This window comes from Triplophysa dalaica, chromosome 23 (genome assembly GCF_015846415.1).
Source record: "Triplophysa dalaica isolate WHDGS20190420 chromosome 23, ASM1584641v1, whole genome shotgun sequence".
NCBI classification, from domain to species: Eukaryota; Metazoa; Chordata; class Actinopteri; order Cypriniformes; family Nemacheilidae; genus Triplophysa; species Triplophysa dalaica.
Genome location: NC_079564.1, coordinates 7,344,265 through 7,371,992, shown reverse-complemented (window position 1 = coordinate 7,371,992; position 27,728 = coordinate 7,344,265). Strand labels below are relative to the sequence as shown.

The window sequence follows — 27,728 nt, the reverse complement described above, 5'->3', positions numbered from 1 at the left end:
CATATAATATTTAAACAAAAACAGCTTAATGGTCACATTATGATTAACAAATAAAAACAAATTAACATATTTAAACTTAATAAGTTTAAGTTTAAATATGTTTTAAGTTACAGCAATTTTTCTTTAGGTTGGACTGATGTAGACTGATAATAGACCAGGCTCACCTACTAATAAGCATTCAAATGTGTTTCCTGATAATGACATCATAAACAGCAGAACGCCCTTTCAGCTACAGACACAGAGACCTTTTACAATAATTCACTTTAAGTGTCTAATAGGCCTGAGGCTCTGGATGATATTTATAGATTTCACAGGCACTGAAAAAGTGACATATTCAAAGAGGAGATTGAAAAGCAAGTTAAATGCTTCTTTCTGACTTTAATGGATCTACCAAAGTTAGAGTCAGGTACTTTCTGAGAATTTGGGCATGTGACACCCATAAGAGCCAGAATTAGTGGCTGGACTTCAGGTCTGCCAATCATGAATGCATGAAAAACAGCACAGAGAACATCTCAACGGTCCAATGACTTCGTAACTAAGCAACACTGAACATCCTCATCCCCAGTGATAATTTACTGACCTATCTAGCCGCAATCCGTGCACTTGCAACTATTCCTGAATGATCTTTTTATCCTTCTGCCCACATCTGCAGCCTCCACCAGCACTTGGCGAATAATAAGCAAGCAAGTAATTTCACCCTATTTTAAAGTATTTTGGGAACAAGAAGTAAGGAATTTAGGGGAAATTATAATTCAAACTATTTTACTTTTTCTCCAGACTAAACCAAGACAAAAACGCAGCACATGTGTGGGAATTTAGCATATGCAGCAATGATGAATTCAATCTAGCACATAAATGTGTGGTGCTTAAATTTAACGAGTTAATCATTAAAACTCTAAACACCCGATGCTGCTACTATGACCTCAATTGCACTGTGCTCAACTAAATCTGAAACCGTGTAGCCATGCAAAATTTCATTCAATTTTGCCTTAGTTGGAGCATGACCAATCGATCGGACTCCAGCCTGACCCCGAATTTAAGTTTTAATAGCGGCTAATACAACATTTTTGCAATGAAGATGGAACCACCTATCAGCGACATAGCTCAGCTAGCCATGAAATGTCTCGATAAAGACCAATTGCGGGCTGGTTATACGTGAGCCCCATAATTGTATGCAGGGGATAAGTCTTATCAATCAAAAAGGAAAACTATTCAGATGTAAAAAGCCTAATGCATCGTAATGATACGTATGCAATATTTTTCACATTTACAGAGTAGCCACGGCATTGTGTGCGGCACGCTAATTTATAATTTCTACCCGGTGCTTGGTTAATAATACAAGACAGGAGTATCATATTCCTCTGTTACTGACAGGTTATCTATCTCGATTAATTTGCAAACCAGCCAGTGGTCTGCAACTGCCAGTCTGATGCCTCGGTACATCATAGCCAGACGACTTGCATCATTAAATCACCATTCTGTTTGTTATCTTATTTTTTCTTTCTGTATCAAATTATTATTAATTATGCTTCCTGACTAAAGATGATGGTGTTTGTCCCTTTGGCACGCCAATTAAGACTAATGATTTTTTAAATAAATGAGAGTTTTGAGGGGACACATTTAAGGGCGGAAAACCTTGAAGACATTTATAAACACGCCAAATAAAAAGTATATTGTAATGCTTTTTTAACTTGTCCAACTTATTAATCACACACGTCACTTTATGCTTACTGCAGATATTATGTGTAGATATAGTTATATACTTTATTCAAAATAATTCTCAATAGCAGTTTAAATTGCAACCTGTCACTATAAATTCTAAAGCTTCACGGTTGCATTGGTTTCCTTCATTATTATCAGTGCCCTGATATCCACACTGTCATTCAGTCCATTATTATGCATTCAATTACCTCATTTTGAGAGTTTCCAGTAAATAAATAATGAGTGCAAAAAGTCTTTAGGGAACTGCTGGACCCATATTGGAAAACATTTGCAGATTTCAATAGAAACCCAGCAGCAGCAATACCACCATTACGTTCGGTACTTGCTGTAAACCCATGGGTGCCTTCCAGGCGGGATGTGTCGTATCCAGAGGCACATAACTTTCTTCCCGTGCACATACAGGCAGCTAAGAGCAACATTTATATGCTGCATTACCATAGCGAGGCTAGCGTGCTGCATTAATGCGCGACAGCACCCCTCCTTCCACAGCTCCATGAATAAATGAGGAAATGAATAAATAATAGCAATTTCAGTCCTGTGTGGTGGCCACTAGCCATGATTTGTTGGACCCCCGATGAGCATTGATTATATTTCTAGAACAGGAAGTTCAGTCTTTTATAAGTGGCTCCATGCAGCTTGTGGCTTCTGATTGGCAGAGACAACTGTGCAATTGAAATGTAGATAGCCTACGTGGACACTTTTAACACTTCTATCTAAAATGATTTTTTTTTGTTGAATTATTACCAGCTTTGTTCCCATGGTGTCATTTAGGTGTACGTGCCTTGAACAAATAGTCCAGTTCACCTCTACCAGCATAAAAGCTGATTAATTTCCTAAGCCATCGAACACAGACTTGTGTTTTTAACAATAACGATTTGTGACCCTGGATCACAAAACCAGTCTTAAGTAGCACAGGAACTTTATAAATTGAAAAATGTTATTTTTGTGAGTAGATGGCCTGCTACATCATCTCTGATGGACAACTTTAAAGGCGATTTTCTCAATGTTTAGATTTTTTAGCACCCTCAGATTCCAGAGTTCTCAACGTATGTATCTCCGCCATATATTATCCTATCCTTAACAACTCATACATCAGTAGAAGGCTTAAATATTCAGATATTCGAAAAATTGACCCATAAGACTGGTTTTGTTGTCCAGGGTCACATTTGAGTCTAAAGGGATGGCTCACCCACATCATTCATTCACCCTCATTACGAACCTATATGACTCTTTCATCTGCAGAACACAAAAGAAGATATTTTGAAGAATGTTGGTAAGCAAACAACATTAGCCTCCATTGACTCCACTGTATGGACACAAAACAATTAAGACATTTCTCAAAATATCTTCTTTTTAAGAAGAAAGAGGCTGAATTTGGGGTGGCACCTGGACATCCTGGCTGGCACACCCGTGGTTATGCCGGTGTGGAAGATAACGGACTAATAGGACAAAATATCAGTTCCAGCCACAAGTGTGCAGGGACAATATGAATGAAAAAATATAGCAGCTGACATTCATGTCAAACAGGTGAGTGTAATCAAATGCACCTGATCTTAGTAATAAGCCAGATGCAATTAACAAGAATAATGAGGCATAAAAATGCATCATTTCACACAGTGATGATGGTGGGGGATGACTGCATACTTTACCCTTGGGTTCTTTGACTCGGTCTAGTGAAAGTTGGGTGTTTGTAATTGCGCCTGCGGCTCACAGAATAAGGACACCGCTAATAATTCATTGTATCATTTGTGCCTTCAGCTCACCTCACAGTGGCTCAGAAAGAAATGTAAAACAGACCACAGATTTTATCACAATGGCATGCTGGCTGTTGAGACTGATTAAAAATGAGTGACAGGAACCTTTGTGGTTTATAAAGTTGGTTGAAAAGCTTTGATTTGGGACCACTGCTCTGTGTTTCAGTTATTCGTGGTGCTGTGTGCATATGCAGAGCGTAAAAAGGAGCAATCTTGTAGTTTAATTTTAGACAAGTTTAGTCACCTATTGTAAAGTTTAGGTTAAGATCAAAAAAAGAAAACGATGCCATCATTTACTCAACCTCAAGTTGTTTCAAACCTGATTACATTCCTTTGTTCTGATGAAAACAAAAGAAGACATTTGGAAGAATATTGGATACCAAACAGTTCTGGGGCACCATTGACTACCATTGCAGATTATTTTCCTACTATGGTTGTCAATAGTGACCCAGAACTGTTTGGCTACAAATGTTCTTCCAAATATCTTTCTTTGTGTTCAGCATAACAATAGAAAATGATACAGGTATGAAACAACTTGAGGTTGAGTAAATGAGTACATTTTCTATGCCTAAGCTAAAGATTCTTTTAAAGATAACAGACTTACGGTCTCCATGGCAACGAAGAGGTCCCACCGTCAGCTTGGCCTCTGATCCGGGTCGATTTGTGTCTCCGATGGCCACTTGGCTTACCGGTAAGTGGTCTTTATACACTAAAACCCCAGAATCTTCCTGCCTACAAAACAACATAATTCTTGATCAATACAAGCCATCACAACAACATATAAAGATCACATGTACACATATGTCCAGTAAAAGTTCCAATCATTTCTTTTAACTAAAACACCACGTTTTTAACCTTTATTTGATTGAATTATTTAATTAATGCAAAATCTTAAGATCTTCTAAACTCATTTAAGCATTTTATAATTCTTTTTTTTTCTTAAAAGGAGCTCTATGACATTTATGGTTAGCTCTTTAATGACAGCGATTCATTTTGTTTAATGAAACACTCATTCCACATTTTTCGCAAATGAATAAACATTAGTAAACACGCACATGCACATACACACAATAAAAACCCACAGGTACAGCAACAGGGCAATATGTGCATTATTTTAATACCATCATCTATTACAGTGCCAATACGACTGCAAAAGTCATTTAAAAAACAATTATGTTTCGCAGACCTGTGGGGAGAAAAACAACATCAACAATGTGTTTGGGACTGAAACCTGCCGCTTTGAAATCCAGTGTTCTAATTTGTATCCATTATGCATGGTGGGTAGGTTTGCTTGGGGTTTATGACAAGTGGCGAGAGTATCACATTAACACACTGTCCATCTGTGCACGGGCACATACTGTGTGCTAAACTAAACCAGTGACTGGAGGGGCAAATCCAGCTCTTCAGTTCAGAGCTGACCGACAATACTGTTCTGTATGTTTACCGCAGGAAAAGAGAATAAGTGGATGATCTCAAACCTCTTAGAATGATAAATCCTGAGAAAGCAAACACAATTTTCTAATTCTTGTTTATTCACAAGGACAGAGTAATCCCTGGGTAACACATTCAAGGCACTTCCTATGAAGCACCGGCGATCGCTAACGGCTGAAACTTGGCACGCATTGAGTTTTTTTTGCATGCTGTTACATCTCACGAAGCTGTGTTCAACAGCAGGACCAGGGAGATGTGTTCGATGTGCAATGACAGAAATAAATAATCTGATTTTTTTAACAGTGTATTACTGTATTAATAGGTTCTGTGTCTCAAACATTGCATCTCAAAGCAACACACCCACTCCCGTCAAACGCAATGTTATGATGAAACCATGTGAAGAATGACCTTGTTCCCCCCATCTGCATCATCTTCCAAAGCGTTTCTCCGTAACGAAACCACCAGACAAAGCAGACACAGCTTTTATGGAAAGAAAAATATCAGGGTCTGTCTCTATACACGCTTGTCTATCAGCACAATCTGTTTGCCATTTGCTCAAGCGGTGAGGTCGAGCAGACCGTGTCATGCCGCAGACGCCGCTGTACAACGATACAGATAGGAACACGACATGATTGTCTCTCATGAGTTTGATTGGCGGGTTAAGAAGGTCAGAAACTCGCAAATAGCATCTCTTTCAAAAACCCATAATTAGCTGAAAAATTACCATGGCAACCGCATCCTCACAGATTATGTGGCGACTTACCACTGCTTCTGGTCGGCGTCGCAGTTGCAGTAATATTTGGAGTCGGTGCAGTTGCGCTCGATGCCGCACAAACATTTCTGAATGCCGGGTGCAGAGCCGCCCCAGTAAAAGTGTTTCTCGTTCCCCCGGCCAACCCACCAGGTGTAGGGCGTTCCATCTGCAGACATTGAAGAGAGATGGTTAGAGCACAGCAGCACACAGTGTCAACAGAATATAAAGACATATTTCAGAGAGAGACTGTTTGAAAGGTGTACTATATCCTGTGACTATTATATAATTTGGACAAGTGTCAGATAAACTGCGCCAGCAAGTTCAGTTCTTTTGAAGGGTCTTCGGATACAAACTCACACACCCAAACAACTTAAGTGTGATTTATGGAACCCCTGTCATTCATGGATAGCTTTCCTAAAATCAGTCTGCAAACAGAAGTCCTGCGAATATCTATGTTTAACGTCAGTGAGATATTCTTTTTTTCCACAACTTTTTGTGATGAAACAAACTCAACAGACCATTTGAAAAGACAAAAAATTCCTTAATTTTTTTATTTTTGTGATTCACAGAAAGAAAGTCATATAGGTTTGCCATGACATGAGGAAGACTAAATGATATCAAAAGTAAAAAATTTGGGTGAAATGTTCCTTAAAAGGTTTCTTTTGTATGTAAATGTTGTTTAAAGTAAACTATTGAAAACTTAAAGTCAAAAACTTCAATAAATTATTTTGTTAAATCAATTTTAACAGGTCACTTGAATTTTTATTCTAACTAATAAAATGAAGTTAAAATTTGTTTAAGCAATAGTTCACCTTCAAAATGAAAATTCTGTCATTATTTCCACGCCCTCGTGACATTTCAAACTAAGTAAAATGAAGATTATAAAAGAGAGAATGAAATTGACTCATTTTAATAACAATTATTTTATTTTCACCATCAATCAAAATGATGAAAATAGAAAAACATAGTCAAAGTAGTCAAAGAAATTTAAAATGGATCATGACGGATCTATTTTGTTGTCAAACGCCTGCCAAGAAAAACAGAGTTTGTGCACATTGAGGACCTATCTGACTTCGATTCTCATCTATCATGAGTTAATATCTGAACAGCTGTTTGACAGATGCTTATAAAATGCAGACAAAAGTAATTACAGTACTTGAGATTTGAAGAGTACTTCGCACACAGCAGGACTCAGTACTCATATCTGTAGGTTACACTGTAAAAACATACTCAATAGGATTACAATTTGTTATTTTGGAATGAACCTGGAACTCTCAAGCCTGCTGGACTGCCATTCAGAAGCACTTGTGTGCGGACAAATGTGCACATCTGCATTCAGGAAGGACCCTGTGAAAAACTGGGAAGTGTGCTAGAGGTGTACATAAAGTACACAAACCACAATTTAGCTACAATGTATATGTGTTTACAAACATATGCATGTATTATGCAATTGAACTTTGTTTGTACAATTCTTTTTCTACAGTTGCAGAGCAGCATTGTTCATTGGTGTAAATTAAAGGAAAGTCATTTCAATACAAAAGACTTAAGGAAAGTTGTATAAACAACAAGTATTATGGTAAGTACATTTTATGAGAATTTCATTTTTAGGTGAACTATTGCTGTAATGTTGACAAGTAGATTCATTCAACTAAAAAATTATAATATTAATAAAAAAAATCTAGTTGCAGAAATCTGTTAAATTGCATGTAACGCCACAAACTACATGTTATATTACATATTTTTGACAGTGCACATGTGGCTGTTGTGCTAATTTGACACTCACACAATAAAATACTTGACATTAACACTTGCAAACCCGCAAAATGCAGGTAGATTTCGGCTGTGGCCGGTAAAACAGCCACTCCCACTAGCCATTTTGGCGGGTTGAATATTATATTTTAATTATAGTTTTCATAAAAGTCATGCGAAATAATAAACAACGGGCAATGCGACACTACAAAGCTCCAACTCCTACAAGCCCTCCATGCATCCACTGTTTGGTCATCGGAATGCGCACAACCGACACAAGTCCTCGTGAAAAAGTGAAATGAAGAAAAAAAAATTTTTGCTTACAACGCCAGCATTTCCACTAAACGGGCGAAGACAGCTTCGCAACAAGATAGTGTGGCGGTGAATTGGCTTGTCCTCAAAAAGTCTTCTGAGTTTGAGAAGATGAAGACAATACTGTAGCTGCATTTCAATTCGAAGGCTGTGTCCTCTGGAGGTCGCATCTGTTGCCCACATACATCATCGAGTGTTTTATTTTAGAAAGGCAATGTTACATTTCAATGTAAGAATAAAACTACAATGCTTATGGGAAATCATTTTAAAATATTTTTTAACTGAAATGAGGCAACCTCGATGAAGTATGCGGGTGACAAATGGACCACTGGAGGACGCAGGCGCAATTGGGAAGAAAGGTCGACCCTTTGCGTACTACGAGTGTGGACGTGCAAAATTATTAATGTCAAGCCTTGGCAATACTGTATATTAATATTTTCTCAATTAAGTTTGTGCAATATTAATAGTTGATGTCTATGAACTTTAACAAATACTCTCACTGGAACTTCGCAATCATTCAGCATTAAAACACTTCATTTAAGCAGATGACAAACTCCAGGGTGCTTGCATCACATCTGCAAGAGTCTACATAATAGAAAACAAGCTCCGGTTGCTTCAAATGAAATGATGTAAAGTGTGCTTCGTCATAATGCTTCATGTAAAGATGTACGTTTGACTACATCTTCATCATTCCTGATCCAAACTGTGCTTTGCTGTGATTCAATATGAGGTAATGCGCTTGATCTGCCTCCGTCTCTACAGTTTTCACGGAAGGACAATCCCAAAATTATGAAGCAATAAAATACAGTAGAAAGTGAATCTTCTCAAGGACTTTCATCTCCACCGTACTTAAATAGTAACGAAGACTGCCACTATTTCACAATGGAGGTTGGAATGAAGACCAGCACATATCAGGCCGAGCCCGACAGCGCTGATCGACACAGGAGGGACCCGGCACACAGTGGCTGCGGGCAGGAAACAGGCAGACAGGCTGGAAGACAGCCAGTCTCCCCCTGAGTGACTGATGAGAAGCCAAGCTAGGAGAGGCAGTCAGACAGAATAGGCATGAATGACAAGAAAAAATTAACAAGCACCCGAGAAAAAAAAAGGAAATCTGGTGATGGACAGACATTATAACAGATGGTGAGTGAGCTCTGACACACTCCGTAGGGTTGTTACTTTGAGAAGACGCGGACCCAGAAACACAATAAATGCAGGTGCATAACAATTAAACACGCCCCCCTGGACACACGCTCATAGCATGTTTCGTCTGGACTTCTGCTGAAGATGGAAGAGGGACACCGCGGGGGTCCGTGGTGATTTGCAGTGGGAAGCCCATGCCTCATTAAACTCCAGAGCCAGTAGAGTTTGTTCCACCAATCTGCATGCGCTACTTCCTGTTTTCCCCCACCCCAGTTCACACCAGACTCAATCAATAACTCCACTCAGTCCTGGCTGGAAACACAGCCGCTGAGCCAGTCTAATTTAGCAGGAAGATGGAGCTCTTCTGGAACTCCTGCTGAGCTCTGAAAGTCTAAGTTGATCGGCCCTTTGTAACCGAAACCGAGAGTTTGTTAAGCTGGTGTAAACATATGAGTGTATGAGTATTTGTGACTGTGAAATGTTTATTCTTCTTTGAACAATGTCTATGTTACAACATTCATCATATATGAATGTTGGTCATATATGGAGATGGTGGTCTAGTGGGTTAAACCACTGAACTGGTAAATCAAAGGTTGCTGGTTAGATCCCAGCAGCCACCACCAGTGTGTCCTTGAGCAAGACACTTTACTCCATGCTGCTCCAAGGGGATTGTCCCTGTAATAAGTGCATTGTAAGTCGCTTTGGATAAAAGCGTCTGCCAAATGACTAAATGTAAATGTAAATATATTCTGAAAAATCTAACTGATAATCTGTTCATGAACTTGATCAGCTGCTAAAGGATTTTTGGATGTGTGATTTTTGTGTGACAGTAGCCACGTGTGAAGGGAATGACAATTTTCTGTTGTTGGAAAAATTCTTTAACATATAGTTTAAGAAAAATGGGAAAATATGTTTTTGAATTCAAGTTCTAAAATTCGGACTGGTTAAAATAACATCTAATAAGTCATTATGTGCAAATGAATAACACATTTGATTTTCAAGCTGCCACTTCAATGCCCTGAGATGTGTTCACTCATTTCCATAATAACAAAACAATCTTCTTAGGGTCTAAATATGACTGTTAAAAAAAGTACACACAAAAAATGACATTTTCTTGGAAAATTTGACAGTTTTCAACACAATTTTTGCTCAATTACTTTTTTATCCAAAAAGAGTAATAGATTGATTGTAGCTTTATAGGTCAAGTGTATGCAATTATAACACTGTGTCTACACCTGACACGGCAGAACAAAAGACAATAGAACGCATTAGAACCCATTACAATTTTAAATTGTGTCCACACTGTGTCCATCAGTCCACCCCTCGCATTCAAAGCACTATGGCAGCTGACACAGCATTAAGATGTCACCACTGTTTTGCTTCTCAAAGGAGATGACGTATTTACGAATTTACGTTTGTGTGTTTAAGGCTATTGTAGAAACAACATGGTGAATTCCATGAACACCAGGAATGGTGATTTCCATTCCTGGTGTGTGTAGATAGAAATAGATCATTCTAAGATAATAAAACATAACGCTTTATATGTAACGTCAATAGATCCAAATGTACCATTAAGTACTACCAAAGTCTGTTTACGGAAGTCGTGCCATTTAGCGGCCATGTTTTTGTTATGCCTATATGCAGTTATTTCAAAGTGCTGTTTACTTGAATTGGGAAGGCATACATTTAAAAAAATCACAACTAGACAACATATTTTCTTATAAATAAATAATTAAAGCTAACATGAACTCTACCATAACTTAGTTTTGCTAAGCTTAAATTGCGCTAAAATCACCTTTTTCGAGGTTGCTTCATCTACTGCGCATCCGCACAGGCTGACAAGCGCCTCACGAGAGCCCCGCCCCAGAGATTTGTCAGTCAATATTGATTAACGATTGGCTCGTTTTACTGGAAGGCGGGACTTCCTTCGCTAGAGTGGCCATGTTGAGTGTTGCATTCCTCCCCATTCATTGTAATGGCAGCGGCTCATTTAGTTACTATTAATATTTTAAGTACCTAAATGTTAAAATATATCATAATCCTGATTTCTTTTCATTATCGTCAAATGATTAATAAAGACAGCAACATGAACTAATTGAAGAAATGCTCATTATATGTTTGTTTATAGTCTATATTAGAAATTCACCTGGATATAACACAGGGTAAATAGCTGATATCACCACCTCCATAATGACAATCTGGAGGTTAATTTGTTTTTTATTTTGGTTTTATTTTATGAGTAAAGACACAATGAAGCAATATAAATAAGACGTAAACCTAAACAGCGGATGTTTAGGGAAAGCGTTCAAAGAACTGGTCTCGATCACAAGACTTGCGCTATGTTTGCATGAACATTGCTCCCCGAGGAGCACAACGCACCTGGAGAATTATTTTATAAATTAAACATCAAATTCTATTTCTGACTCAACATATCTTTCTTTTTCCCTTTCCTTTTGTTTCCATATTTAACCCTCCTTCCCACAGAACATTTCAATCCGGAAAAATCGATGGTCTAGACACAAAACTCTTTTCCATCCTATCCTTGCCTGAGACCCACATTACGCTGCCCCTTTTACATTTTCAGATTCTGTCACTTTAAATGACACATTCCTCCATCTTTATCAGTCCTGTCTCTTCTTAGGTCCCCCACAACTCGGCCCATTTTATCTGAATGATGTAAAAAACCTATAACATCTCTCTCTGCCTCTCTGTGAGAAGGAAAGCCCTGTCTCCACATGTAAATGAAAGGATGTTGGCTTTACGCATCAAGACCGTGAATGACAGCTTCATCTGCCTGTCAGGGGGATCACGGCCAACTCCTCACAGCCAGAACGACTCTCCGACCGTTCACTCCGCTGTCCGTCGTGAAACGCTTGTCTGAATTTCCCCGGCACCCCTCGAGGGGAAAGTCTGACACGACAGCCAGAAAGAGAAGCTCATCAGATGGGCCTAAATTGGGGGAGCGGTGCTTTCCTACTGGAGGAAAAATGGAAGGTTCTGAAACCCCCACAATAAATCCTGGCACTGATCGAAAATTCATCTCATCATCAGTATAGAAGGGAAGATTCTCTCCGGAGGACATGGACGGCTCTTTCCACGAGTTGGGGGAATTACTGCTGCATAATGATTCACTGACAGTGGAACACACTGTGTGGAATGTTCCCCAGTGGGAGACTTGTATTGATCGACACTCATTCTTTCTCTAAATAGAGAACGGCTTGATAAATGGGACTTATCGAGGTTATCTGTTACGGCAGGTATGGAGTAGCACGCTGATTGATGCTTTGGAATGAAATATGGTGGAATTAGTAAAGCACAGAGCGAAACGATTGCTTGTTTTCATACAGATCTTTGATGACTTAATGCCCGCAAAATAGCATCGCAGCAAACCGTGCAGAACCTGACATGGCACATTGTAGAAAAGCTCAAGGCCAGGAAGGAAGGAGGTGGGAACCGGCAGACATTTAAACAAAGTCTAAATATAAATAACAACATACATACAACCATAAAACATGTTCGGGCCCGGTCCTCTCTCATCGACGGTCCGGTCGCTTGTTCTCTTATGCTCCCGATCTCCTACGTGATACGCTCATTAATAATTACTCACCGGTCTCGAACCACGGTCTCGCCCGCCTACTCCACTACACACATAAACAAAAAATGATGTATAAAGGTAGCAGCGCTCTGGCCTGATGGTTAACATAAAGTGAAAGTTCGCCCAAAATGAAAATTCTGTAATAATATACTCACCCTAGACATTTCAAACCTGCCTGATTTTCTTTCTTCCACAGAACCGAACAGCTGCAGCACCCACTGACTTGCATTGGTTTTGTGTCCATGCAATAGAAGTGAATGGGTGAAACAGCTGTTTGGTTACCAACATTCTTCAAAATATCTTTGTGTTCTGCAGAAGAAAGAAAGTCATACCGCTTTGAAATGACAACAGAATTTTCTCTTTAAGTGGTCACTTGCAAGTACTCCTGGCACATTGAGTCAAGGTGCGAAAGGTTCAATTCTGGCTTGCGTCTAATACTTTACAATTATGTGTACACTTCAGATATCTTCAAAATGGTGCTAAAGCCCAAAGAACAACACAAAAGAGAAGATAACCATCAATTCAGAAAGTCATTATGAAAACCAATTACCATGTGATTTGCTATTGTTCGCGAGACCTTTGCCAAAGTGCTTAATATTGCAAAGCATGTTCTGCCAAAAATTCAGCAGTCTGCTCAGCCGTTTGTTGCCAGGCTACCCTGAGGTATTCGTCTCCCAACTCACTTTTATCGTAGAAGTGAGATGCTGTTCTGTCAGACGAAACCCCCTTAACAATATCTCTATTGATCCACACAGCAATCTTACGCCATTTCTGTTTGACTTCGTCCGGATTTAATGTGAGTCCGGAAAGTGATGTACACTCTAGCAGTTTACCATGACCCACTCCCTATCACTTCACAACCTAAAGGAGTTAATTGGACATCCAGAGACAGGTAATGCCGAAGATACGGCATTATTAGCCTTATTGTTTTCCTCCAGGTAACAGAAAATATCCCGCCATCTCAAGCAGTCATTAAAAATCCTCTGGGCTGATATGGCAGGTAGGAGATAACAGTCCAGAAGATGTTTCGTGAATGCAGAGCAGAATAGAGAGGAAAGAGCAGGGAGGAGTTACAGTAGGTCAGTCATTAATACTGTAGAACAGATTTCAGAGAGAACAAGACAGTGGCGAAGCTGTAATTAATTGTTCTTAAATTCATAGAGATTTTCTTATAAACAGACTTAATAACTTAAAATATGTGAGAGATTATTCAATGGGGGGAGTTTTGACTGTGAAATGTCAAATTTTCTGTAAAATGTTTTCTTATGTTACAATAAAGCATTTATCTAACATCCTGACAAATGAAATGTGTGACTTGAATGACCATTTTGGAAGAAGATATTTTGAAGAATGTAGGAAAGCTAAGAGTTCAGGGGCACATTTGACTACCATTGCCATTACTATCAATGTCAATGTTGACCAAGAACTGTTTGGTTACAAGCAGTCTTCCAAATATCGTTCTTTGGGTTCATCAGAATAAAGAACTTTTACAGATTTGGAACAACTCAACAATGCGTAGATGACTCATCCCCCTTAAGGGTATACAGTTTGCCCAAAAATGAAACTTCTGTCATGAATTACTCTCTAGTTGTTCCAAACCTATTTTTCTTACTCTGGTAGACAATGCGGTCCAAGATTTGTTTGGTTACAAGCATACGTCCAAATTTTGTGTCCATCAGAACAAAGAAATGTGTACAGATTTGGAGCGACTCGAAAGGTGAGAAAATGATGACAGACATTTTTGGGGGGTGAACTGTCCCTTTAAGCTTTGTGGTCTGCGACAAAAAGCAGCACAGCACAATAAAACTAGCACAGCAACCAAATTATAAAAATTGTGAATTAGCTGAAAAGCACAATGAAATTAAGGCACAACACAAAGGAAATAAGGGAAACCGCAGGCTTTGCTAATTTTGTTGTGTTGTGCTCCCTGGGCCACCGTAGAAAAGTGTTGCCAGATCTCGTTAGAAAGATAAACAACCTAGTCTGACAAAACAAACAACTTGCGTCACACAAATAGTTCTAAATTAGCAGACCCAGTACTTTGGTTCTTCTGGGGGTTAAATCTAATTTATGCATTCTTAAATGTGAAGGGGCGGGTATGTAAAGGGGCAGAAACACAGAAATAAAAAGAAAACAAACTATGCTACTAATAAAGACGTTATTTAGCGAGTAACAGCAGGTGGAGATATTAGACAACTGCTGTGGGTCAGAAGATATTATGCTATCAGCCCAAGCACTAGAAACTAAAACACAACTGTGTAAAGTCAACTCTCGTCTAACCATTTTTAAACTTTGTTAAAACCAAAAACCAAAAATTAACAAAAGGTTACTTAGCAAACATACCAGCTTTCAAAACTAGGGGTGTCACAGTATACCAGTATTCACAATAACCATGGTATTAAAAATCATGACTATCAACATTGTGTTAATTCAAAAAATATTATAACAAAGCTAATAAAAAATTCAGCATCTGTTTAAAGTTTTGATGTAAGAGCCACAAACACCCACCTAACCCTGTATTCCGAGTGTGATTCATTGGCCCAAACAAAACATTTATAAAATTAAAGATCACATTCTTATGAATTCCTTGGCCATAATAATCGTGTGATATTCAAAAATTGTCTTACCTCAAAGCAAAATAATAGGCTTATATTGATGATATGATTATAATTTCACCTGTCAGGGATCGCTATTTACGTCATTTGACTTCAACCCACACACAGTTAAATTCGTGAAGTAACCTGCAACTTTATGAGTCAGACAGAGATGGCGATACAGAGGCAAACGTTACAGAAAAGAGAACTAAATAAAGCTGTTCCACTGTAAAATCACAGTCTTGTTCTCAAAGATAACAGTTTAAAAAATCTCCAAAAAAATGTTCTCAGACTTATTAAAGATTCAGCGGATTTAATGTGAAAGCTTTTTTGCAGGCAGCTTTTTCCCCACCAGTGATTTAGCTGATTTAAATACCTGCACGCCGCATTGAAGGGTTTTAGAATTCCATTAGGTTTCCAATAAGTTCCCTTTTCAGCCTGACTCTCCACTACTAGTAAATCACACTCAATGTATGCCATCACAGGTGGAAAGTGTAATATGGCGGAATTACACTGCTCTGAAGAGAAAAATGAACAAATGTCAGCAAAAATAACAACAGCTGAAAAACTAGTAGTTTTAATTCCAAGATATTTTTCAAAATGCCACATTTAAATAAACGTCGATGGTCCTTGTTGCACAATGCAGTGTGCTTTCAAAAGTTTGAAGGATAGACATTTACTTTCCAGAGCTCCGCCCACAGTTTTCTCTTTGAATATATTCCTAAATTTCAAACGGCTCGGAGTTCATTTCTTTCCTTAATGAACCACCACAGGAATACATCCTGTTGTTTTCTGGTCTTGCTGGCCTTGAGACAGGTGTCACCACGATTTATAATCCCTTATAAGTATTCAAAGTCCATGACTCCGGGATTCACTGATCCAGTTCTGTTTCGGCTCAATAGTCGAGCCATCATGCATATCTGAATAATTACGCCGGCCTATCCGTAGGCTGGCAAAACACAACGTCAGGCGTGCAATGTTCTCGTAAATGACAACAATGAACGTTTATGAAATGAGAATTAATTGCGTCTCGGTAATTGCCTCTTTTACCTAAAAAGGACGCACACATTTTCTCCAAGGATTCATTTCAATCTGCAGCCATGTGTGTGGGTACGTCATGACTGAGTCATCTCTCACTGCGCTGGCTGCATTTCTTGACAGTAAGTGCATCAAAATCACTGACAGGACGGATTGTTATTGCAGGTCATCTCAATTACATCGGCTGTGTTGAATGCTAATGACTTCATAGTAATATGAACTTTGTTGGCCAGATGTGCTGTTCATGCGGCAGTTTGAATGAATCAATTTTGAATGACTCCACCAGTCGGCAGTGAAGCATCCAAGAGGATTTTATTGCTGTTTCCTAGCTCAGGAGATTGAGGTCTCAGTTGTGTTTCTTTTACAGTACGTTTCAACTTCTCAGATGTGTCTCCTAAAATTGCTTAGGAGAAATACAAATAGACATGGGAAAATTGTTCAACAACATTGATGAAGTATGAAGCTGTAAAATTACTGTGTATTATATGTACAATATTTTTGATTGGATAAATTTGATGTGATCTATTGAAATCTTCACCATTTTGACTTTCGATAGCAGACCAAATCTGAGCTGAGTTGTGACATTTTTGAGATCTCTCTATTGGAGAATTTTGTGATATTTCTGTGTCTGCTTAAGCTCCCTGAAACACAGGGGACTTAAAGGGACAGTTCAGCCCAAAATGAAAATACTGTCATCATTTACTCTCCTTCAAGTTGTTAAAAATCTGTATACATTTCTTTGTTCTGATGAACACAGAAAGATATTTAAAAGAATTTTGTTAACCAAACAGTACTTGGCCACCATTTAATACCATAGGTATTTAATACCATTGTAGTCAAAGGTGCTCCAGAACTGTTTGCTTTCCTACATTCTTCAAAAAATCTTCAACAGAACAAAAACATTTATACAAATTTGGATCAACTTAAAGGGGGCATGCAACGGTGTTTCATGCATTCTGTATTATTAAAAATGATAAACATGCAGGCTTATCATGCTTAACATGGTCAACTTGTCAAAAAAAGAGTTCCTACTGGAACTACTGGAATCCTACTCCTTTTATTGTGCAGTTCTCCCGGAAAAGCACAGCTAGGCGAAAGGAATAGCCCGACCACATGCCAAACAGCTAACGAGACCAGCTTTCCATCAAGATTGGCTGCGCTACATCAAGATTGGCTGCACTGTTGGCCTCCAGCTGTAGCTCCTCACTCCTGCAATAGTTAAGTTTAGGTGTCTCTGTTTGTCCGAAGCATTTCAGTGACGGATGTTATATATACGCTGGATTTGCAGATTGTTTGAAACTGATAGATGGAGCGGTCCCAGTGCGAAAAGATGCCGAACATGAACCGCACGTTGTAAGTGAAACTTAGTCATAGTACATGCATAATGTATACAACACGAACTTATAGTGAATCAATAGTTATGCAGGGATAAAGTGATGATGTTGGCTATTGTCTGCTTGTGATTTAGTTCCTCCCCCCGCACACCTCCAGAAATGATCATATAGCTGTATCTATCTTTTATAAATGTCATCAAACCAAATACTCTTCGAAGATATTAAGTATGCAATTTTTACTCTATAGGTACAGAACATTAATATGAGATTGGCAGAAACTGCGTGTGTTTTGGCAGCTTTATGAGTGAGTAAATTAAGACAGAACTGTCATTTTTGGGTGAACAGTTCCTTTAAGCAGAAGTCTCCATTTGCTAGACAAAACGAATGTCATCGATGTCTAGAAATAACTGAGGTACTAAATCTCTGATTTCTTTAAGGAAAGACTTAACTTTTGTGGTTATCAGAAGAAAATACAAATTAATAGCGACAAATCCAGATGTGTTGCATTACACGCAATGAAAACTGATTGGAGTGGAATCCCGCTATTTGTGTAAATTAAACATCAGACATGCATGTCAAGGAGAGATTGATTGTGGAAGTTGTGAAATATTGGATATTATATAACAAACCCCTAAGGTTCCAAAATAAAAACTCAGAGAAACAGAAAGAGAGAGATTTGATATCTTTGCTGTTGTACCTGTCAGAAAGCAAATCTCCAGAGGAATATTCAGTCTTGAATTTTAGACAAGTTTAACAATTAGCTACCAAAACCCGTGGGCAACAGTTCCAACAGACACACAAGGAACAGGTCCATTATAGATTCCTTTTAATTGAATATACAAAATTCAAACACATTAGTCCTGCCACCTGAGTACCCTGAAATGCTAAACGTTGCTATTCAGACTCTAAATAATCATTCACAGATTGCAGATTGCAAACCCAATGCACATCAAATTCAGCACAAAAAAATCCTTGCTGGTAGAAATGTCAGGCTTTGATCTTCCCTCCTAAGGTTTAAATGGATGACAATTCAGATGCTTGAAACTCGAAGACATTGTCAGATATTTCAAATAGATGTGGGAAGCAGGATTGCTGGGACTTTCAAACACGGTTTGCAGTATGCGCCGTCACTCACAGGCTGTCAAAATACTTCATTCGGATGACAGGTGTGTAGTCACCTCTGAGTCACCTTAAAAGCTTCTCTACAGTGTTTTAAGTACAACACAAAAGAGCTTGAGCCATACCCCTTGAGTAGACCAATTAACGCAAACCAACTTACATGAGGATTCATGTTGAGTGAACCTTGATAACCCATAACCACATTGTTCTCAATTGACCAATGCTCACTCTCCTCCTGGACTCCCGAAATGTAGTTTGTCCTCTGTCAAAAAGATCCCTGCCTGTGGTAGTCTACAGTATGTGGAAGGGTTGGGCCGCTCTGAATGGTACTTTCCCAGCAAAATCAATAATTCAAACTGAATCTTCCAGAAAGAGAAAGAGGGAGATATGGGAGAGATCGAAATTCAGCTTCTTTCATTTTACGACACACATGGAAGTAAATGCTAGAAATTCAGATAATCTTGTCGTCGGAACACTTCACACCTGTACAAAACATGTCACGATCCTTCTTTGTAATATTTAACAAATACATCAACACAACGCTTTTAGATGTCTGTAATTCATGGCCACAAACAGCTTCTCAGAGTTCCATTTATAGCAAAACTGAGAACTGCCATAATAAAAGGTGAACAACCAGTTAAGTATTCTGTACTCTCAGCAACGATTATTCAGTGTTGTTTACAGACAAATAAATAAAGCAAGATTAGCGTTTAATTAAAATGGTGTCAGCGTGACAAACAAGTTTGTAGTTAAATCAAATCACATACACTTACTTTAGTCATAGAATAAGATTGAGATGTTAAAGTATTTTTCAAAGATATTTGTAGATCCTTGTGAAAAATGGATAGCGATGGCACCGCTGATGTAATTATGTTCTGAAACAGTCTAACAATCTTTTTCAATTCAATTATTGTCATTTTGGAAAAGCTTTTAACAACATCTTTTTAAAGACACAGAGGTATTACTTTTTTGCACTTTGTCAGTTATCAGCACCAAGAAATATACAAAGTCTTTGCTCTCCCAAAAGCAGGTCCTTACAGGAAAGCCGGATAAGTTTCATATGAGCAGAAACACATCTAGTCCCACGTGGAACACGTTGCACTTGAAAAATTTTGCTCGTGAAACCTTTGTGAAACCTTTGTGACTTTGTGACTTTCCATATGAAAATCCATAGGATCACATTTGAAACACCACATGCGGTGACATAAACTAAATGAAATTCATGTGTTTTTTTAAATAAACTTCTTAATTCATAAATTTTAATTGTAAAATATAAGAGGTAACTTAAGCATTAATATCATAATTGTTTTCATTGAACAACTAACCCAAAGTATTAAACTTTCTATATAACTCTCCTGTTTGTGTCAAAAGGTTCTCTGTAAGAAAATCCCAGAAAAACAGTAATATTCAGGAAATGTAAAGTCATTTTCTATAAAGTAATATTATGTTTTTCATGTGATTTTACACACAACTTTCAGTCTATGTGTTACTGTAACTTGACGGTTTACATAATCCAAAAAATACAATAAAATTCAGTAAAATTACAGTTTTTACTCTACGCCACTGAGGAAAGACAAAGAGAGCATTAAAGTAAAGTAAAGTAACTGGTCTTTTCACGACCACCTCAAGTCATAAGAACTTTGGAGACTGCAAAAAAAAAACTAATAACTCCACAAAAGAAACTGATGGTTAAGCTTCTCCCGATATTGATTTTCTAGAGGACTTCTTTTAGTGAAGCTACATTCATCCGAAAAACTTTTAAGGTCGCCAAACACTTCTTATGACCTCCAGTCATTCTCAACAGGCACTAATCCCTTCAGTGAATCATGCAAAGCCTCTTCATTACTTTTTCTCACAGGGGTGCTGAAACAACCCTACACACTTTTCAACCCGCTTTACATGCTAGTGAAAGCGAACCGGGTTTTTCAAGAAAGAGCCTGGAGATTACGGGACAAAGTTTTCAGACACTGCAAAAAAACTAAGCTTCTTACCACACATATAACAACTCTTAACCATGTAGTCACGTACAAAACATGACTAAGCCTTGGCCCCGCGCAAATCCCATTGGTTTCAACCTTTTCTGTTGCAAGCACAAGGCTGAAATGGATTTTATTACCAGTTTCACAAGCTTCTCCACTGCTTCACAACAAACGCTAGAAAGAAAACACAGCTTTTGATAGTAGTAACATCCGTCAATCTCTCGACAAGGTAGCCTTGAGATGGAAATCGCCCCTAGACTCCCGTCAATCAACACAGGGGGAGGGAGCACAAAAGATGCACGGATATGATCCAATCTCATCACACTCCTGGACTGAAGAAACCTTTATTTTCGTAAACCTTTTTTTAGAAGCTCCATGCGGCGAAACAAAATGTGAAGGCTTGTCACGGGGAACTTTTAAATTATGAAACCAAAAGCGAAATATTTATATATTCATTTTTTGAACTGATCCAAAAATACATGTTAAACATTAGTATTGTGTAGTTTAAACATGAATATGAACTTGTTTTCTTTGCCATATTCAAGATCTGCAAACATAGAATCTTTTATTACTATTTTCACCAGCTTCTACCATTTCAATTTTCTGCAGATAAATGCAAATAAAACCAGATTTTCATTTCATTTTCAAGAACTGTGGTTACTAGTTCACAGTTTTAGCTAAACATGTACCTAGAAATAATAAATTCAAAAGCTGAAAATGATTTTGTGGTGTTTTTTCTCCGGCTGTATAAAAAGGGAACTCGAAAATTGGATTCAACTGAATCTAACCGAGTAAGTATACTGTACAAACAAACAAGTTGATTGTCGCGGTTTATGGCTGTCAAGATGAGGATAAAATTCAATCGAATTCCTTCTCCAAGGAGAAAAAAGAACACAGCAACAATTAATGACTAAATAAATAAATAAAACAGGCGAAACAGTATACATAACTAGCATACCCTTGAGGAAAACCTGTCATATTACAGACTGGACCTAATTTCCCTCTCAGCATTTCCTCTGAAACCTAATTTCCCTCTCAGTGAAAAAAATCAAATTAAATTTGTCATCTTATTAGTGCATCCATACGTGTCACTTTCGACTTGTAAAGCCTTTACATTTCCTCATGTTCAACACTCCGGGCATTAAGGCAAGGCTAACGCATTTATAGTGAAGACAAGCATGCTCAAGGTGACAAAAGGTAATGGAGCTGACGCTTAATATTATCCAGGAGTGACTTCTAAAACACAATCTCTTTGTGACTGAGGTATTGCATTTACAAGTCGACTGTTCTTACTGCAAGGACACAGCATTTCCATACTGCTAAAGCTTGTGGTGGAATTACATTCCGCCATCTCTGGACATTTCAAAGCCGCCCTTTGGAGCTTGTTACCAGGAATAACCTTGTCATAAGAGCATTGAGTGACTTTGGAGGAGAATATTCAGTCATTCCGAGCAGAAGACAAAGGACTGTTATGCACAAGGTCATGCATAAACATTAGTCAAATTTCTGCGTAATAAGAAAGTGGCTTTGGATTGATGGACTTTATATCCTAAGGGATACAGTATATTCCTGAGTGAATACATTGTCCTTCATGTTCATATCGGTAAATAGAATTCTCATTTGAAGGTGACATTGGACGAACGGGTGGAAATTCAAGGATTATTGTCTCGCTGTGACATAAGCAATGGAAAGCAATGACAGGATCAGATGTGAAAGTAAAGCCAATGGGTTTCCAAGGGGATAATGGCCATGGGGTTTTAAGGTCTGAGATGCAGGTTTCAGCCTGATGGGGTAAATGGTGCAACGGTTAAGGATAAAACCGATTCCTGATTGGGTAATGTGCCAAACACTATACTGACAACATGAAACATGACCCTCTCTCTGAACTGACATTACATCTTCTTGGCTATTTCCCTCGGCTCCCGAGAAGAATGAAATGAAGAGACCTTGCTTATTGAGATGAAGTGAAAGGCCTTCTGGGTGACAGAGCTGGTAAAATTGTCCGTGCCAGCTTGCAGCCGGCAAATGCATTTTATCCGACCTCTCGACTCAAACCGGACTTTGAATACCACCTCCTCCCTCAAAAAAAGATTGAGATCTCGCTTCTCTTTTTTTTCCGACGCCTGGAACCTTCTCACTCTCTCTGTAATGGATTTCTTTCTTGAGGACATTAAGTGAATGTATGAGGGTCGCTAAATCTCTGAATGTCATTTATATGCTCTATGTCTGTACAATGAATTCTGCATTAATTCATCTGCTCCATTGAATTCCTCGGTTCACGCGGAGTTCAGATTCTTTATGCAGAGTTTTTGTCTGAAAACAAAGAATATGGATGTTCTTTTGAATGACAGGGTTTATGGTTCAATGTTTTTAGTGAGAAAAATGGAGCCCTTCTTTTTGGAAATAACAGAAATAACGGAACAAAACAAAACAAAACAAAAATCTGTCAATGTGCCACTTTATCAAAAAAAGGCGAACAAACACAAAGATAGATGAGAAAAGATTATAATAACACAAGAGCTTGTAAGACCTATTGCACATCATGTCTGTTATGTGCACCCATCACAACACGAAGCATCAGAAACCGCAGGGAAAATTAGTTTTCCATGACTACTTATTCATTTCCAGACATTACATCCCATCATCTTCATTGACACGGAGTATAACACAGTGTATAACGCTGTCATGTAATTTTTTTACGGAACCACATGGAAGTGGATGAAATGCTGTAGAAATGTTTACAATCAAGGGCTAATAAATCACAAAGAAACTGTTTGAAATTTACATCCTGACAGCTGTCATTGCCATGAGGTGAATACATAGACGTGCAATGTTTTATTCCTAAAAATACATTTAAGCTTGTCATTATACGGGGAGTCATGCTGGTTTTAAACATCCCAAACTTACAAGGGTTTACACACTTATTCGATTTAAGAGTTTTACATTTTCTTCTCCCATACGGTAAAAGCGTTAATAAAGTTGTAGTGGAAGCTGTTTTAAATACACGCTTGTGATCCAGATTTGTTTTCACAGTAAATACACACTACAGGAGACTGGAAGAGAAGCCTGTGGCATTCTGTCAAATTATAATAGTACAGCTTTCAAACAGCACGAGAGAAACAAACAAATCATCATACGCCTCAGAAACATCCACAGTGGAGGCCCTATCAAAGATGAACAGGGTGAAAACCTGTTAAATAGTCTTCTATCTTCATTTGCTTTCGAACGTTGAGAGCAATAGAAACAGCTCTCAGACTTTCATATGAGGATGTAGCTTAACTACTGGAACACGGCACACGCTACAACAAGATTGTAGGTTGAATCTAAAGATAAAAACAAGCTGAAGAAATGTACTTTGGAACTTCAATGCAATCCTTTTTTGATCTTTTAATGCATTTTAAATTGGAATGTGCATTTAAGGAAAACATTTCATATGCAGTTGTATTTGACTTTCCATTAAAATGGCATTATCAAACATTAAACATTAAAATTCATCCAGTAGGATTTTTTGGGCATTTTGCATTAAGATGTCATGGTGTTCCCATCTGCCAAATAGCATCCCAACAACAGAATCCATCACATACCAGTGGACACCATTATAGCTTCCATTAAAACCAATACCCCATTACAATTCCCATTATAACCATTGTATCCATTAAATATTGTGTTTTGGGCAAGGTGCTATTGTTTATTTAAGCAGAGAACCTTTGCAGTGATAGCACCATAATGACAAGATATATTAAAGGAAAAACAATGATTATTGAGTAATATGTACTACCCGAATACCGGAAATGTTGAAAAGTTTTTTAATTTGAAAGACGTTCAACCCTTCTGAAAAAAACCAGGAACCATTAAAGAAATTGTAATGGTTTTAATGGTTTTATATGGTTTTAATGGAAACTGTTATGGTGTCTACTGGTGTGTGATGGTTCTATTGGTGGGATGTTAAATCCGACTGGAATAAAACACACTATAAAAGATAATGGAAATGGAAAAAATAATGGAAAAAGCTATTGGGTTGTAATGGTATTCTAATGGAAACCATAATCATTTCTGTGTTGGTATATACTGGGTTTTTAGGCTTTTTTCAGCAGGTACTTTATTCAAAATAGAACATAAAGAACATAACAAATGTTTTAACTGATAAATGTTTACATTTTATGCACTAAATGAGCTCATTTCAAATTTGATGCATGCAACAGGTCTCAAAATAGCTGGGCATGTTTTGAAAAGAAGTTTCAAAACAGTTTGAAGATGTCTGGGCATCAAGGTAATGAGTTTCTGGAGTTTTGGTGTTTGGAATTCGGTCCCATTCTTGCCTGATATAGGTTTCCAGCTGCTGAAAAGTTTGTGGGAGTCTTTGACATATATTTTGTTTAATGATACGCCAAATATTCTCTATAGGTTAAAGATCTGGACTGCAGTCAGACCAATTCAGCACCCGGACTCTTCTACTACAAGACATGCTGTTGTAATAGCTGAAGTTTGAGGTTCTGCATTGTCCTGCTGAAATACAAAAAGCCTTTCCTGTTATAGACATCATCTGAAACTTTTATAGGTGACCCTGGACAACAAAACCAGTCTTATGGGTAAATTTTCAATATTGAGATTTTACACAATCTGAAAGCTGAAAAATAAAGCTTCCTACCGATGTATGGGTTGTTACGATATGACAATAAATGGCTGAGACACAACCGTTTAAATATCTGGAATCTGAAAATGCGAAAAAATCAAAATATTGCGAAAAGGGCCTTTGAGGTTGTAAGGCAAAGGCACTGTAGCAGGCAATCCACTCACAAAAATAAAGTTTTATATATTTTAGGTAGGAAATTTACAAAATATCTTCATGACACATGATCTTTACTTAATATTCTAATGATTTTGTCATAAAAGAAAAAATAAATAATTTTGAACCATACATTGTATTTTTGGCTTTTACCTAAAATGTCACCGTGCTAATTAAGACTGGTTTTGTGATCCAGGGTCACGTATACCTTTCAGCATTCCTAGTGCAAAACATAAAAGCTGCGCATAAGTATGCACTTATGCACTCCCATTCCATCAGAGATGCTGGCTTTTGAATTGAACGCTGATAACACGCTGGAAGGTCTCCCTCCTCTTTAGCCTGTCCGTGATTTTCAACAAGAATGTCAAATTTGGACTCTTGTGAACATAAAACACTTTTCCACTTTGAAACAGTCCATTTTTGGCCTTGTCCCTTACACACACACATTTCTCTAGTTTCTCTGAATCTTGTGATGATGTTATGCACTGTAGATGATGAGATTTGCAAAGCCTTTGCAATTTGACGTTGAGGAACGTTGCTTTTTAAGTATTCAATCTTTTTACACAATCTTTCACATACTGGAGAGACTCTGCCCATCTTTACTTCTGAAAGACTCTGCCTCTCTAAGACGTCCATTTTATAGGTAATCATGTAACATACCTGTTTCACGTGTTCTCCCTGTTGAATCTTTTCAAAACTTCTTGCTTTTTTAGCACCCGTGCAAACTTTTTTAAGAAAGATAGAAGGCATCAAATTTGAAACGAGGTCATTTTGTGCATAAAATTTTACAATTTCACAGTGTAAACATTTGTTATGTTCTCTATGTTCTATTGTGAATGGAATATTGGCTTGGTTGATTTGAAAGTCTTTTAGTTTTCATTTTGTTCAAATTTTAACAAAGTGGGTTATGATGGTTGTTGTCAGGGCTGGTGATATAATGAATATTTACATTTACATTACATTTACCAGACGCTTTTATCCAAAGTGACTTACAAAGTGCAGTTAAACTGGTCTCTAATTGCCTACCACAGTATACAAAGCTACGTTTTTTGAAAATTGAAAAGATATAGAAGTCAGAACTAATCGGTCAGGTGCTGACTTGTTAGACTTTGGCAAATAAACAAGCAAAAAAAGAACAATATTTAAAACCACTTTAATGTGATTGGGGAATCCTTATTTTTAGGACAACCACATAAATTATATATTTAATGCTACACAACTGGGGAAATAACGAACAAAATGTTACAAAAGATTATCAAAGTGTTAAAAATTAATCAATAAAGGCAGTTTTATGTACTCCTAATAATACTGTGATATCCTGCAATACAGTGGTAACAGATGCAGTACTTAAGTTCCCTGTAACGCAGCATGGCATGAATGAATTAAGGGGATTAGTGCTGCTGTTTTACTGTTAGCTGCTTTTATCATGCTGTTTTTTTCTTATATTCATTGTGACATCAAGTTATTTGTCTTTACATGTGTTTTGCTGTCACAGTTGCTCTGGGTTGTGTGGTACATATCCACCTTCTTGTGCTGAACAAGCGTTAAGCATCATTGCATCAGAAGCTGCGATCTTTTGATTTATGGACCACCTTGTACTGTACAGTAAGTGTCATGTCAGACCCAAGGTGTCCTTTTACAATTTACTGTATATCATATAGGACAGGCCGGCCGTCATCCTCATTCAACCTCCCCATCACCTTCCAGTCTGAAGGTACCATGCCTTATGCTAATAAACATTCTGAACACGAGACAGTTCGGCCTTAAACAATTTACGTCCATGTAAATCTATGAATCACGATCTGAAGTCTTGTATACATTACACTGTGTTACTGTATGACTTAAAGGCATGTCTCAGAAAGAACCAGTACAAGATACAGCACTCTCCAGTTCCTCTGAGAAGCACACAAAAGAACAACGTTTCTACGGTCCCCTTTTCCAGAAGCCATGCCTGGGGCCAGCTCTATCAGACTGCTGTAATGCTCATCTCCAGGGCCATCAACACTACAATGTTTCAGTCGTATGAGTCCGGGACCAAAGCAAGGAGATAAATGGCTTCTTAGAAGAAGCTGGATCTGATCCAGATATATCAAGGTGCCTTAAACTTTAAAGGGCAATAGGTGTGTGTGGCATTTGAATTCTGCGCCTGTGTAATCTGCATTTCCATTATCTTTTGAATACACCTTTGTAGGAATATACCTATATTGATAGGGATACTATAGCAATATATAATGTTGACGACAGCACTGACACCAATACTGTACAACATGCAAAAAATAACACGCTAATGGAGCACATAAGTCTGAGAAGTGCAACAGAAAGTTGTAAGATTCTGAAAACAAATACACGAAAAAAAGTTATAATGTAATGATGTTTAGGTCACAAATTGAAGAAGTGTACTTGTGACATTGACCATGT

General features: G+C 37.9%; 1 protein-coding gene across 1 annotated transcript in view; it reads right to left on the bottom strand.

Annotated features, from left to right (window-relative positions):
• The window catches only part of LOC130413555 (contactin-associated protein-like 2), a 252,047-nt gene that overhangs the window by 49,350 nt on the left and 174,969 nt on the right, over positions 1-27,728 (bottom strand). The window contains exons 14-15 of the mRNA XM_056738847.1: positions 5,671-5,827; positions 4,081-4,208 (exon numbers count right to left, since the gene is read on the bottom strand). Coding sequence (XP_056594825.1) covers positions 4,081-4,208; positions 5,671-5,827 — 285 coding nt within the window. The remainder of the gene's footprint in view (positions 1-4,080; positions 4,209-5,670; positions 5,828-27,728) is intronic.